General features: G+C 34.4%; 1 protein-coding gene across 1 annotated transcript in view; it reads right to left on the reverse strand.

The window, feature by feature from the left end:
• The window catches only part of LOC111053825 (methionine--tRNA ligase, cytoplasmic), a 45,938-nt gene extending 35,081 nt beyond the window's left edge, over nt 1-10,857 (reverse strand). Inside the window, 5 exon segments of the mRNA XM_039429443.1 lie at nt 1,319-1,486; nt 4,562-4,705; nt 6,253-6,354; nt 9,011-9,177; nt 10,655-10,857. Of these exon segments, the coding sequence (XP_039285377.1) occupies nt 1,319-1,486; nt 4,562-4,705; nt 6,253-6,354; nt 9,011-9,177; nt 10,655-10,757 (684 nt within the window). The 5' untranslated portion in view covers nt 10,758-10,857.
• Between the last annotated feature and the right edge of the window lie 1,344 nt (nt 10,858-12,201).

Genomic DNA, 12,201 nt, shown 5'->3' on the forward strand with positions numbered 1-12,201 from the left:
AATCACGATTAAAATTTAACTAAGGCACTAAGGGCCGGTTTCCGAGCTCGGAATTTAGCCAAGTTCTAGACTTTAAACAGCTGGAGACAAAAAATTGGCTTTCCGAAACGGGGCGTAGTCGAAGTTAACGTTTGAATTAAATTTCAAAAAACCTATAAAAATGAACACAAAATAAAATAAGAGAAAATAGTGTAAAGTTTCCGCTATTTTGAATTATTTAGGAAAGTTTCATTTCGTCAAGGAAAAACGTTTCCAATGATAGAAATGAGAAAAAGATTATCATAAAACTGCGACTACGCCCCTTTCGGAAAGCCAACTTTCTGACTTCAGCTGTAAGTGCCGGTTGCACAAAGGTCAGTTGAATTTTAATCGTAATTAATTCCACGAGAACCAATCAGAGAAGCCGTCTTTTCAAAAAAGCCTTTGGTAAAAAAGTTATTCTTTACAATCAGTTATAAAATATAACGTAACATATTAGTTAATCATTTTTATTAATAAATAGCAGAGACTTTTATTGGTTAAATTATTTTTCTATAACTGTTCGTAAAACACTTCTATGCGTACTGAAAACTTATCGTAAAATAGCTGATTTTTGAGTAGGCAACCGATAATAATATATTTCACGATCGCTGCGCATGCGCATTACGTTTATTTTACGCTTGCTCCGAATCCTCAGAAGGTTTTTTACTTTTCCGTTCGCTAAAATCAATAGATTATAGTTTTTTCAGCTGATTTTTGGTTCTAGCCCCGATATAATATCATCCATGATCCATGATCATTGATATACCAGGATCCATGATGATTAAGGTTCATAACCTCAACAATGGCGACAATATATAATATATTATTGTATTTTTTGCTGAGGGTGATTCCCACATGAGCTCCAGGCTGGTGCGTTGGTAATGAGGTGGATGATAATGAGAGAAGAATGGGCCTACAGTTTTACAACTCATTTTACATACTCAGAGGAATTGGCTCAAGTTGTCATCCTTCCTAAGGGAGTAACAGGTGCATGTTCTTGACTTATCTAAGCGATAGGTTATATGTGCGACCACTGATTCAAATCGTTCCTAACCACTTAAACCGCTATCTATTATTTGAAGTCCCATTCTGCAGTTGTAGAAACAGTTTTGCATGTAATTCGAGCGTGAAACTTCTTTATCGCTTTTGCAAAATTATCAGGCTCCAGGCTCCACTACGTGTCATGCGATAAATGTTTAGCTCAAGCAATAGTAGCGTTTTGCGCTCTTGATATATAAATAGCTACTACATAGCCTAGAATTTGAGGAAGAAGAATATGAAAAAGTTAAATACTCACATCTGAACTTTCAGAAGATTCCGATGGAAGTGGATCTTTATGTGGTTTTGTCTTTTTAGATGATTCAGAAGCAGTTGTCACAGTACTAACGGCTGGGAAGTAACCGGCAGCGCCAACACTTTGAATGCACGAAACGCCACCAGCATTTGCAAATTTCTCCACACCGCTCTGAGACACAATAATAAAATTAATAACAAACAATATTTCAGATTAAATTATTGAATGTGGTGGAAATACTTGGAGACGCAGAAGAGCGAAATTCTAGTATAAACAATATAAACAAAGCATGGTTGCCTATAGGCCGCAACAATTTTAAGCGTTTCCTCGTGATTAAACCATCTATAGCTACGTATAAAACTAGATTCATAGTTTGCATGTCTTGCTACAGAGCATCATCAGCTACAGAGCTACATCACAATCTGAGCATGATTCTATCCTCTCAATGTTGTGTCTTTCTTAGCAAGCACGTGTTCAATGCTACAATAGCATAATCAAACCAAGAATTATTTTGTATTTCTATTCTTACTCATATTAGTATTATCAAATCTATTGTATCATCTAATAGTAATATATCTCTATTGTAAAGCATCTGTTGTTGAAATAAATTGAAATTTGCTTCTATTTTTGAAGAAATGAAGGGCATTCACCTACAATTTATCGAATTTTAGCATCTTTCTTTATTAAATTTCCCCCCACCCCCCGAACCTTTCACCTGAATAAAATTTTATCTTCTCTTGTATGAAGAACAAGAGAGCACAAATTGACTTTTTTAACTAGAAATACATTTTCTATTTTAATCTTACTAAGATCTTCTAGTAAACCTTTCCTTTTATTGGTAGTTTTTGCATTTTTGAGTTTGTATATTGGGAGATTTGTTCTTTTCACAAGTGACTCATTCAAAATGATACTTGATAAACTGTGACAGTGAAACATAACCTTATTTTGAACTGAATTACCCTTATTCAATCTGAATTCTGAAGAGGCTCAAGGTTTTCCCAATTATTTCAATATTACGTTTAGTATTTGTATAAACATGAAATAAAATAATAAATTATAAAAATACCATCACTTAGTGATTAGGCCAGACATTTCATAGGTGCTGAATCAGTACCTATGAAATGTCTGGCCTGATCCAATACACTGATGACAAATTTGTTTTCTTAATCGTTCATCAATATAACATTTACTTTAAACAGATACTCATAAACAATTGAAATGGATATTTTTTAGCAATACTGTTAAAAGAAGGGAACAAAATTGATGAATGAAAAAAATTATGTGGATTATAAACTAACATAACGGTAGAGTAATTATAAAATTTTGTATATTGATAAAGTACATTGTACATAAATAATGTACATAGATAAATTTTGTAGATTGGTTAAAGGTCCACCACACTAAGACGAACGTATTTGAGAAATATAATTTTATTCATAAATAGGAATAAAAATATACTCACAATCCGTAAAACATCATATTTATAATATTCGTCAGTCAGCCTTAAATGTCTACACTAAAGACAGAACAGATTTCACAATCAACCCCCATCAAATGTTCTATTACAGTAATTCTTTTATCAAAAAGTTACCTACAGGTTTGATCAACAACAAAATCACTTGAAACGTAGTCAACCAAGCGAATAAATAAATGGATCAAAGAAAAAATTAATTTGATTTAGAAATAAAATAATTCCAATAATAATAATAGAATAAAATGATTATTTAATAATAGAATAATATTTTAATAACAATTTTTTCGTAACAGCAGTTTCTGACCAACTCATTGTTCATAGTTCATTATTCCAAGTTTATTCATACTTTCTTCTACACTTGTAATTTTTATTTCATGTTTTATATGTAAATATTCGGTTTTTTATAATCATTTATGACAATTAATTGTCGGCTAGCGCACAAGTTTCAACTTATGCTAGTCGTACCACAAATAATATACCATAATTGTATTTTTATTTGCAACACTTTAAGCTTTATATCAGGAAAATTATAATTACTATCAGTATGGTGAAGTATACTTACTTACGAAGCGCTACAGCCCTGGGTTGACCTTCTCAACAATTCGCCTCCATTCATCTCTCTGATTAGCCAGTCTCCTCCAGTTCCTCACTCCTAGGCACGCTAGATCTTTTCCCACATCCTGCAGCCAACGTGTTCTCGGGCGACCTCTTTTCCTCGTTCCTTCCATTCTTCCAACAAGCATCTCCATCCTATCATTCTCCATTCTTTGGACATGTCCCAGCCAGCTGATTCTTCTAGACTTTATGAATCGTACTATGTCATTTCCACGCAGAATGTTACTTATCTCCGCATTGCTTCTGATTCTCCACTCTCCATTTTCGCATATGGGGCCATGAATTCTTCTAATTACTTTTCTTTCGAAAATCCTCAATGCGTTCATATTTTGGGGGTTGAGAACCCAAGTTTCACAGCCGTATGTCACTACCGGTCTTATACGTGTTTGATATAGTTTTACTTTCGTACATCTTGATATTAGTCTAGACTTAATTAAACTTCTATTTGCAAAGTAAGCTCTGTTACCCTGATCAATTCTTTTTTTAATTTCCTGACTCAGGTTATTGCTTACATTCAGTTCAGTTCCAAGGTAAGAAAAACTCTCCACACTTTCAAACTAAATCGCCCAACTTCAAAATCTTGTGCTGCTCGTCTTGCCAGCGATGAGGTCATCTTCATATACTTGGTCTTGTTAGTATTAACTTCAAGACCTATAGTTTGTCCTTCTTTTTCTAATCAAAAAAGCTTCCTTCAGAGCTGCTGAATTTCGAGCCACCAACGCAATGTCATCAGCATAGGCTAAACCTTGCTTGGATTTAAACAGGATGTTCCCTGTGAGTTCTAGTTCTTGGACTACTTTGTGCAGAGCTAAGTTGAAAAGTAGTGCTGACAATGCATCACCCTGTCCAACCCCTTGCTCTATTTGGAATGCTCTGCTCGTTTTTCTTCCAAAAGGTACCTTGGCATAATTATTTGACAGGATCAAGGACGCCAGTCTTATTAGTTTTCTAGGGAAACCAAAACTTTCCAGGGCTTCTAGTAGGTTTTTAATTTTCACAGAGTCAAATACCTGTTTGAAATCGACGAAAAGGATGTGCAAATCAACATTGTATTCCATGCATTTTTCCATTAGTTATGGTGAAGTATAGAGGTACTATAAATTGAGATAAATTCAATAAAATATCATGAACCAAATATTTTTATAAAAATATGTTACCTCGAACTCAGGTAGATTCGCTAAATTCTTGAACCATTTTGCTACGCTCTCGTATTTTGCGCTAAAGATCGGTTCCAATTGATCATCGGAGAATATTGGGAAGAGCGTACTCCACACAACTATATCAGAGACCGTCAAAATGTCCTGCATTCAAAACAGAAGTACAGAAGAGTGAAAAATAATTAAGCAAATAATAAACGTTTCAAATTCTATTCTAAAAAAGTAACTTAATCATTATCATCAGGTAATAATACTATTGATATAGCAAATTACTTGCAAAATGAAGCAACTGAACTAGTTTCACTTAGTAATAATATTATAGAGAAGATTAGGTTATCATTAGGGTGTTGACGTAATTGATTTCTTGACAAGAATAGAATAGAATATGTTTTATTATAACCGCTTATGAGGTCTTCAGAAGCATTACCTTAATCACAATATACAATAAATGTCACACCATACATTATACAAAAATTGAAAAGATACTATTCCAAAAGCACTAAAATATATAAAATATCAAGATCCACTAATGGAAATGTCCAGATAAAGAAAAATAGAGATATAGAATCTATTCAAATATATGATATCCTGGTCTTGGGATACAGCAAAAACAAACAAGAAAAAACAGGAAAAAACAAAAAAGTAGCAGTTGATAACAGTATGGGCTTAAATTAACATGTTAAGCATTTAAAAAGTCCTAGCCAGTTCATAGAACTCTTGAAAAGTGTATATAGGGTTACTAATTAGGAACAGTTTTAGCCTCCGTTTGAAAATTTGATTTTGTAAACCTCTAAATTGTTCCGAGAGCGAATTGAAAAGATTCACGCCAATAAATATAATTTTTTTGTGTGCTAGCATACTCGTAGCGATTGCTGATCAAGTTGTTCCTGCTTCTAGTTTGATGTTCTTGAGATATTCCTTGCTCAAAAAAGTTATTCAAGTTCTCCTTCACATAGGTCAACATTGAAGCACAAAAATAAAGGGCAATGTCAATATTTTCAACCCTTTAAAGCTCTCTTTACTTTGAGCGCGTTTTGGCAGAACAAGACCACAAATAAGCCTGATTGCCTTCCTTTGGATTCGAAATAGTTTAGAGGTGTATGCCTTTGATCCCCACAGTACAGCACAATAAGGCAGGTGGGACTGGATGTGAGCAAAGTAGACTACCTTTAGAACATCAACACTGACGCATGTCCTCAACTTTCTTAATATAAATATTCCTTTATTGAGCATTCCAGCGGTATTATCAATGTGCCTGGACCAACTCAAACAGTTGTCTAAAGTGAATCCCAGAAACTTGGCTTCTTTGACCACTATGTGTATTAATATGTAAAATATATGCATAGTTCTGAGTAACCTTTGGCTGCCAACAACAAATTGGTCAAGTATGTATGGATAAGGTAAGGTTCTATTGAATATCTAACTTATAAACAGCAATATATTGAAGATAATCAGTCAAGATAATATGGGAAATATTTATTGAGATCTACTGGTGGAATTTCAATATTACAATAGGCAGTTGCATAGACTTGATAGAACAAGAAGATTTGAATCACTGTAAATACTTTACCGAATAAAAATTAAATTATAGAAATATAATCAGTGATTGAAATAAGTTTTGAATCAAGTGAGTAAAGTAGGCCTACTACAATTATTGTGACGAGCACATCCAAAACAATAGAGCAGATTACCTTGATTAGATGCTGCTGTTTTGCTAGTGTTGAGTTGAGTTTACCTACAAGTTCACCGACAATCGAGCAGTTTTCGATTTTTGAGCTCTTCACAAGAGCAGGCTGAAATAAAATCAAGAAACTAGTTAACCAAAGCCATCGATGATTAATTCTCAGTTTTGAGCTCCATACCAACTTAATTTGTATTTTTTCTAGTTCATAGTACTTATTCTTTTTTTAATTAACTCTATTGAATCTTACCCAAAAATCAAATCTTCTAATCTTATCAGTTACACTGAATCGTTTTAAATATTTGGGACCGGTATCTAGAACACTTGATAAATCTAATGGATCATTAAACCTAATAATAATTAAATAGTCCAATATATTTTATGATTGCTAGATCTTTGCTAGATGTACTAGTTCTTTTCATTTTCCTTTTGTTTTCTATTCTTATGCTAATAAGACTCGCACTGAACTTCGCCTGTGAGCCTTTCTATGTGTTTGTATGGAATAGGGCCTAACAAATAAATGAATAAAGTTAATGATGATTGAAAATGGAATACTGTAGAAGATAATGACAGTTGATCTATTCGGAAGAAGTAGAGAATATTCATAGATATCTTGGCATGTTTGAGTAAAAGTTAGAATAAAGGTGACCTCCTAACTCTGTTAGACGGAAACAATGTCAAAATGACGTGCTATTCCAAATTGCCTAGCTTTGATCGGGTACTGAAAGAAACATTGAACATGTTGGAATGGATACCGTTTTCTTCTTTTGTCTTTGTTCCTGCCTCTTCGGCAGTTAGACTTTCTTGTAAATGTAGGATTCTAGAGGAAGGTATTTCTAGATATTAGAAAGTATCTGGAATACTTGCGTAGGAGTTTTATTCTGATCAATATTTACATAACATGTTCTTAACTGTATGTAATCAGGGCTACTTATTTTCATTTATAAAATAGAATTATAGTACACTCTTTTTGAGAATAACAAAATAATAAATTAAGGGCCGTTTGCACAGTGACAGTTTAAACTAAATTTCATTTTAAACTGGATTAGGCCCGCCGCAAAGTAGACCCACGCTAATCCACGAAAAACAGCCCACGCCGTGGGATGTTTTGTAAACCATTGCTATAGAATTATTCATAATCAATCAGCTGACAAGTGCATTATTCATTGCATGCATTACACAGATGTCTGGAAAAGCCTAGCAATGGTTTACAAAACGTCCCACGGCGTGGGTTGCTTTCCGTGGATTAGCATGGGTCTACTTTGCGGCGGGCCTTAAATCCGCATCAAGTCTCGTTTGTTATAATGTGATCTATTTTGAGTTTAAGCCATCAGCTGATTAAATTCAGTTGAAGCTTTGACTGTGCAAACGGCCCTAAGGGTCATATGCTAACACTACGTTTAACGCTAAACCACGTTTACTTGTTGATATAGTTGCATTTATCATAATGTGTTTCATATGGGGTTTAAACGAACAGCTAACATTTCTCCGTTTAAAGCGAGTGTCTGCATACAAGCCTAAGAATACGAACTATAACAACTAGTTTCAGTGTTCACACCATCTTCAGGTTATAAAATAATTATTTTATAACACTGAAACTGGTTGTTATAATTTGTATTCTTAATCTATTATTTTAAAAAAAGGTACTACAATTTTATTTTATAAATTAAATCACATGATACAAGATGATATATCACATTCATCCCTCGTGGTCTTTCAAGAGTGATAGTCCTAAAGGGAGTGGTCCAGTCAATATAGACATGTAAAAGGTGGTGTGCTTGCAATTTAAATTCTACTTCTTATTTTTTAATAATATTGTTTGGATACATAAGAGAAGTTTAGAACCAATTTTTTCATGCAAAATTCCCTTGTGCTAGATATAGAGTGGCCCAAAAACCTCGTTCATTTACCAGTTTTCAGCTATTTCCGCCAATCACAGTGATCAGACAGAAAAATTCGCTCCCGCCTTTTTTAAGATGATAAAATTATCAATTATATGAGATAATTCGGAACTCTCTATCTTCAATGAGTACTGAATTACAATTTTTTTTAAATGAGAAAAAATTAAAGAAAAAATCAATTTTGATAAATTATCAACAATATCTTCCGATTGTTACCATTTAAATGTATACGGTAATTCAAAATCCCTCTGGGCGTAATTTTGTGCTCTACAATCTGAGACCAGGTAGATAGCTCTATATCATATAGATTTCCAGGTACTCCTGATAACAATGCTCCTTGTATTCTGAAAATACTTCATTTTCAGCTTCAACCATCATCACCTACTTGATTGTCCTCACATTGAGATTTCGCACAATGATATAAGTTCATAAGATCATGTTATATGAGAATCACCCGTTAGAAGTTTATTATTTAGTGCAGAGGAGCGCATTGGATTTGATTTTATTTTGTTTAATGATTATTCTTATAATCAATTATTATCGCTAATCATTCACGATTATTTGTATTGTTTCATGATTGATTCTTTCTTTCTTTCATTTTTCACCTTCTTTTTATTTCAAATTGTTTAATATTTTGTAAATATTGTATTGTTGAAGGAGGCCAAATGGGGTTCCACCTGTTGTCTGCATAATAAAATTATTGGAGACAGTATCTCTTCTAGGGCTCAGTTGCAAAAAAGCCGGCTAAATTTTAATCGGATTTTTTTTACGAGAACCAATCAGAGGTTTTTTTCCAAAAAGAAGGCTTTTTTCTATAGGCCTATTATATTATAATTTAAATGTTTATCTATATATTTTAAAACTCACTTGTAATGATACTGCTTCCCAATCAAGCCACTTTTGTACTGCGGACAAAGTGCTATCTTTTGGAGGATACAATAATTGTGCCGCAGCATTGGAAGAGAATATGCTCACATCGTCCACTTGTAGAACAGGTAGTCGCTTTGGCGCCTGGAAACTGGCATCTGAGAAGACTTTAGTACACAGAAATATTATGTGTACGTTACGTAATATTAATTTACTGCAGAATTAGTAAATATGCAAACATATGATTGAATAAATAGTCTATTTTATTGAGTCAAGAATTTATACGTGCAATGAGCAAGAACATTTTCAAAAATACTGGAATATATAATTCATAACCTGGGAATAGAAATGCTGTGGATGTATTCGCTGGAGGAGTTTTAGATTCCTCTATTGATAATTATAGGTAGGTGAGGTGTCAATGCTGGATCTTGCGGCCCATAGGCTCAAGTTCAGCCAATTTATCTACCAATTATTTCCAGTTATTTGCTATATCAAAATGACGTATTCTTTCACTTTAATTGTGTATGGTAACAGGTTAGAGGGATGGAGCAGCATTTGTAAAAGTTGTTCAGATTATCCTTAAGGTGCGTACAGATATACGCGCCTAGAACACGCTCCGCACACGCTCCGATCATGAACGTTACGAGAGATGTTACGCAAGGGTTCGAAATAAGTTCTATAGTGAGGTCCACGTAAAGCTGCGTACACATATACGCGCTTCCAACCCGCACCGAGCACGCTCCACCCTCGTTCCTCCATCGTACCGCAGTCACTCCGCCCCCGCTCTGCAGTCGCACCCATCATGAGCGTTACGGAAGATGTTAGATCTTCTCGCGTTCCCCGGTCGAACCACTGTTGCTCCCCGGTCGATCATCAATCGTTCTGCTGGAGTGACGTTCGGTTGCGGAGCAGAGCGAAAGTCTGTACGCACCTTTACAGTATTTGATCAACTTTGATTTTGCTATCCTTGTATATCATTCGACAAAGCCGGTGTTACTATCCTTTTCTAGGTTCACAACGATGCCAATTATGTTTTTGAAAGTGTGAAAATATAATTAATTAATGCAGAGAATCGACATCGCTATTCTTATATCATAATCCACTGGCATTATAACGTGGACCTCACTATAGGGATGATCGCGCGCTTGCTTATGGTTGACTTTGCTACAACCTAACCTCACAATTAATGTGAAACGTACAACCTACTTTACACACGGCCACCATTGATGCTTACTAGTGTCCCAGTAACGGCCCAGTCTTGTGGCTTAATCACGCTTAATGTAATACGAGTCTTAAAGTTCAATTCCTTAAGGACGACTCAAGCCACGTAGATAATCATCCCGGCAAAAGCGCATAACCTATGAATTTATTAGATTTTATAATTCATTTGATTTTAATTTAATGATGTACATATATAGGAAGATAAATTATATGTGTTTTCTTCTACATTGTTTTATTGTGTCTAATGAAGCACGCGCACGGTAACCATAGCCTAATGAAAAGAAAGTCAACAATTCAAAATTTACTTGAAAAGTATATTTAATCATAATAATTCTATTGAGCCTAAGTTTCCAAAAATTTCATTGATTTCAAGTCATCAGAAGTATTTTTGAGGTTAAGATAGTAGTAAATAGAACCACTTACCATTTATAGAAATGACTTCGATGACAATTTCATTTTTTCCAAATACTGATGATATTAAAATTTTAAGAGATGCACTATTTCCAGGATTAGTAAATAACTTCATGTTTGAATATGCAACATTTACCACAAATTAGCATACAACTCACTTTCAAAAAATAATCGAGACCCGGACACGACACGCTGCAGCTTCGGCTTTGCTGATGCAATGAAGGTAGGTATCAAGGCAGGTCTAGTAACAAACACTTTTCAGTGCTTGCTATCTGTACGACACAAAAGTGAATTAATAAATTGTCCGTTGTGAAGTATGGCCGTTAAAAAAGGGTTTGAAATCATTAGAAATCAGTATTCGTACAACTCCACAAAGTAAAAGGTATTAATTAATAATTTTTCCTCTGTGGTTAATCTCTGTCACCCAGTTGAGTTTAGCTATACCTCAGATTACCTCAAACCTACTTCTTCATCCATTACCCAAAATTTTAGGATCGATGGCGTCATGTCATGAATAAAATAACAAAAACTAAAAAAACACTGATTGATCAAGTTTGAAACAATAATTATTCATCATACAAGGCCTTGCTCTTTAACATAATGGCATTTCAGCTTGTTGAGGCAGGTCATCATTCACAGATTCCTGGACAAGCATCGTAATCGTAATGAGCCCTGGTCCTCAGGAAACTGGTCACAACCAGTGGCGGATCCAGGATAGGCCAAAGGGGGGGGCTAGGCGTTTGGAGGGGCGTTGAAAGCACAGATACTAGCATGGCGGGGGGTCCGGGAAATTGTCAAAATTTAAGTGTAAAATGACACACTTTTAGGCCGTTTTCAACTCTTTATTGACCAGAGTTTAGAGGCAAAAACCATGGTGTGACACAAGAATATTGACTGAAAATAAAAAGATTTTGAAGCCATGTGAATGTTTTTGCTTCAACATATCATAATAATTTATCTGACCCTTTGACCATAAGAATTTGAAGGTTGAAAGCTATTACCTTCTTATCTCATGTATGGAAATACTTTTAGTATGGTACTGATACTACCAATTTCTTTATTTATTTATAAGGTTAGCAAAAAAATACAAGAATCGGAAAAGAAAAAACAGGCTATTGCCTAAAACTTCTTCAATTTCCTAATTTAGTTTTAAATTGTCCAAATATTATAGGTTATGTCCATTATTCAAATGCTCATGAATTCCATGAATTTATCTAGTGATGGAAATTACTGAGATATTGCATTTATTCAAATGCTAATGAATTAATTATTATTATTATAAAATGAAAATCCAAATTAAATGCTGTAATTCACCCCGAAGACTTCAGGATAAACAGTAATATTGACAACAGGGTAAACAGCTTGGTGGAAATTCGATGAACGCTACTATTCAAAAATTATTTGTCAGCCGGGGAATCGACTGGTCGATTCTTACCCTCACTAATTAATAATTACTGGTCAGGAATGCTCACCCTTACACCAAACTCACAATCTCTGGTTAGCAATGCTCATTTTATACAAAGCCACAGTGGCCAGCCAGTCTACAGATGAAAATTACT

Source organism: Nilaparvata lugens, chromosome 5 (assembly GCF_014356525.2).
Source record: "Nilaparvata lugens isolate BPH chromosome 5, ASM1435652v1, whole genome shotgun sequence".
Taxonomy (NCBI): Eukaryota; Metazoa; Arthropoda; class Insecta; order Hemiptera; family Delphacidae; genus Nilaparvata; species Nilaparvata lugens.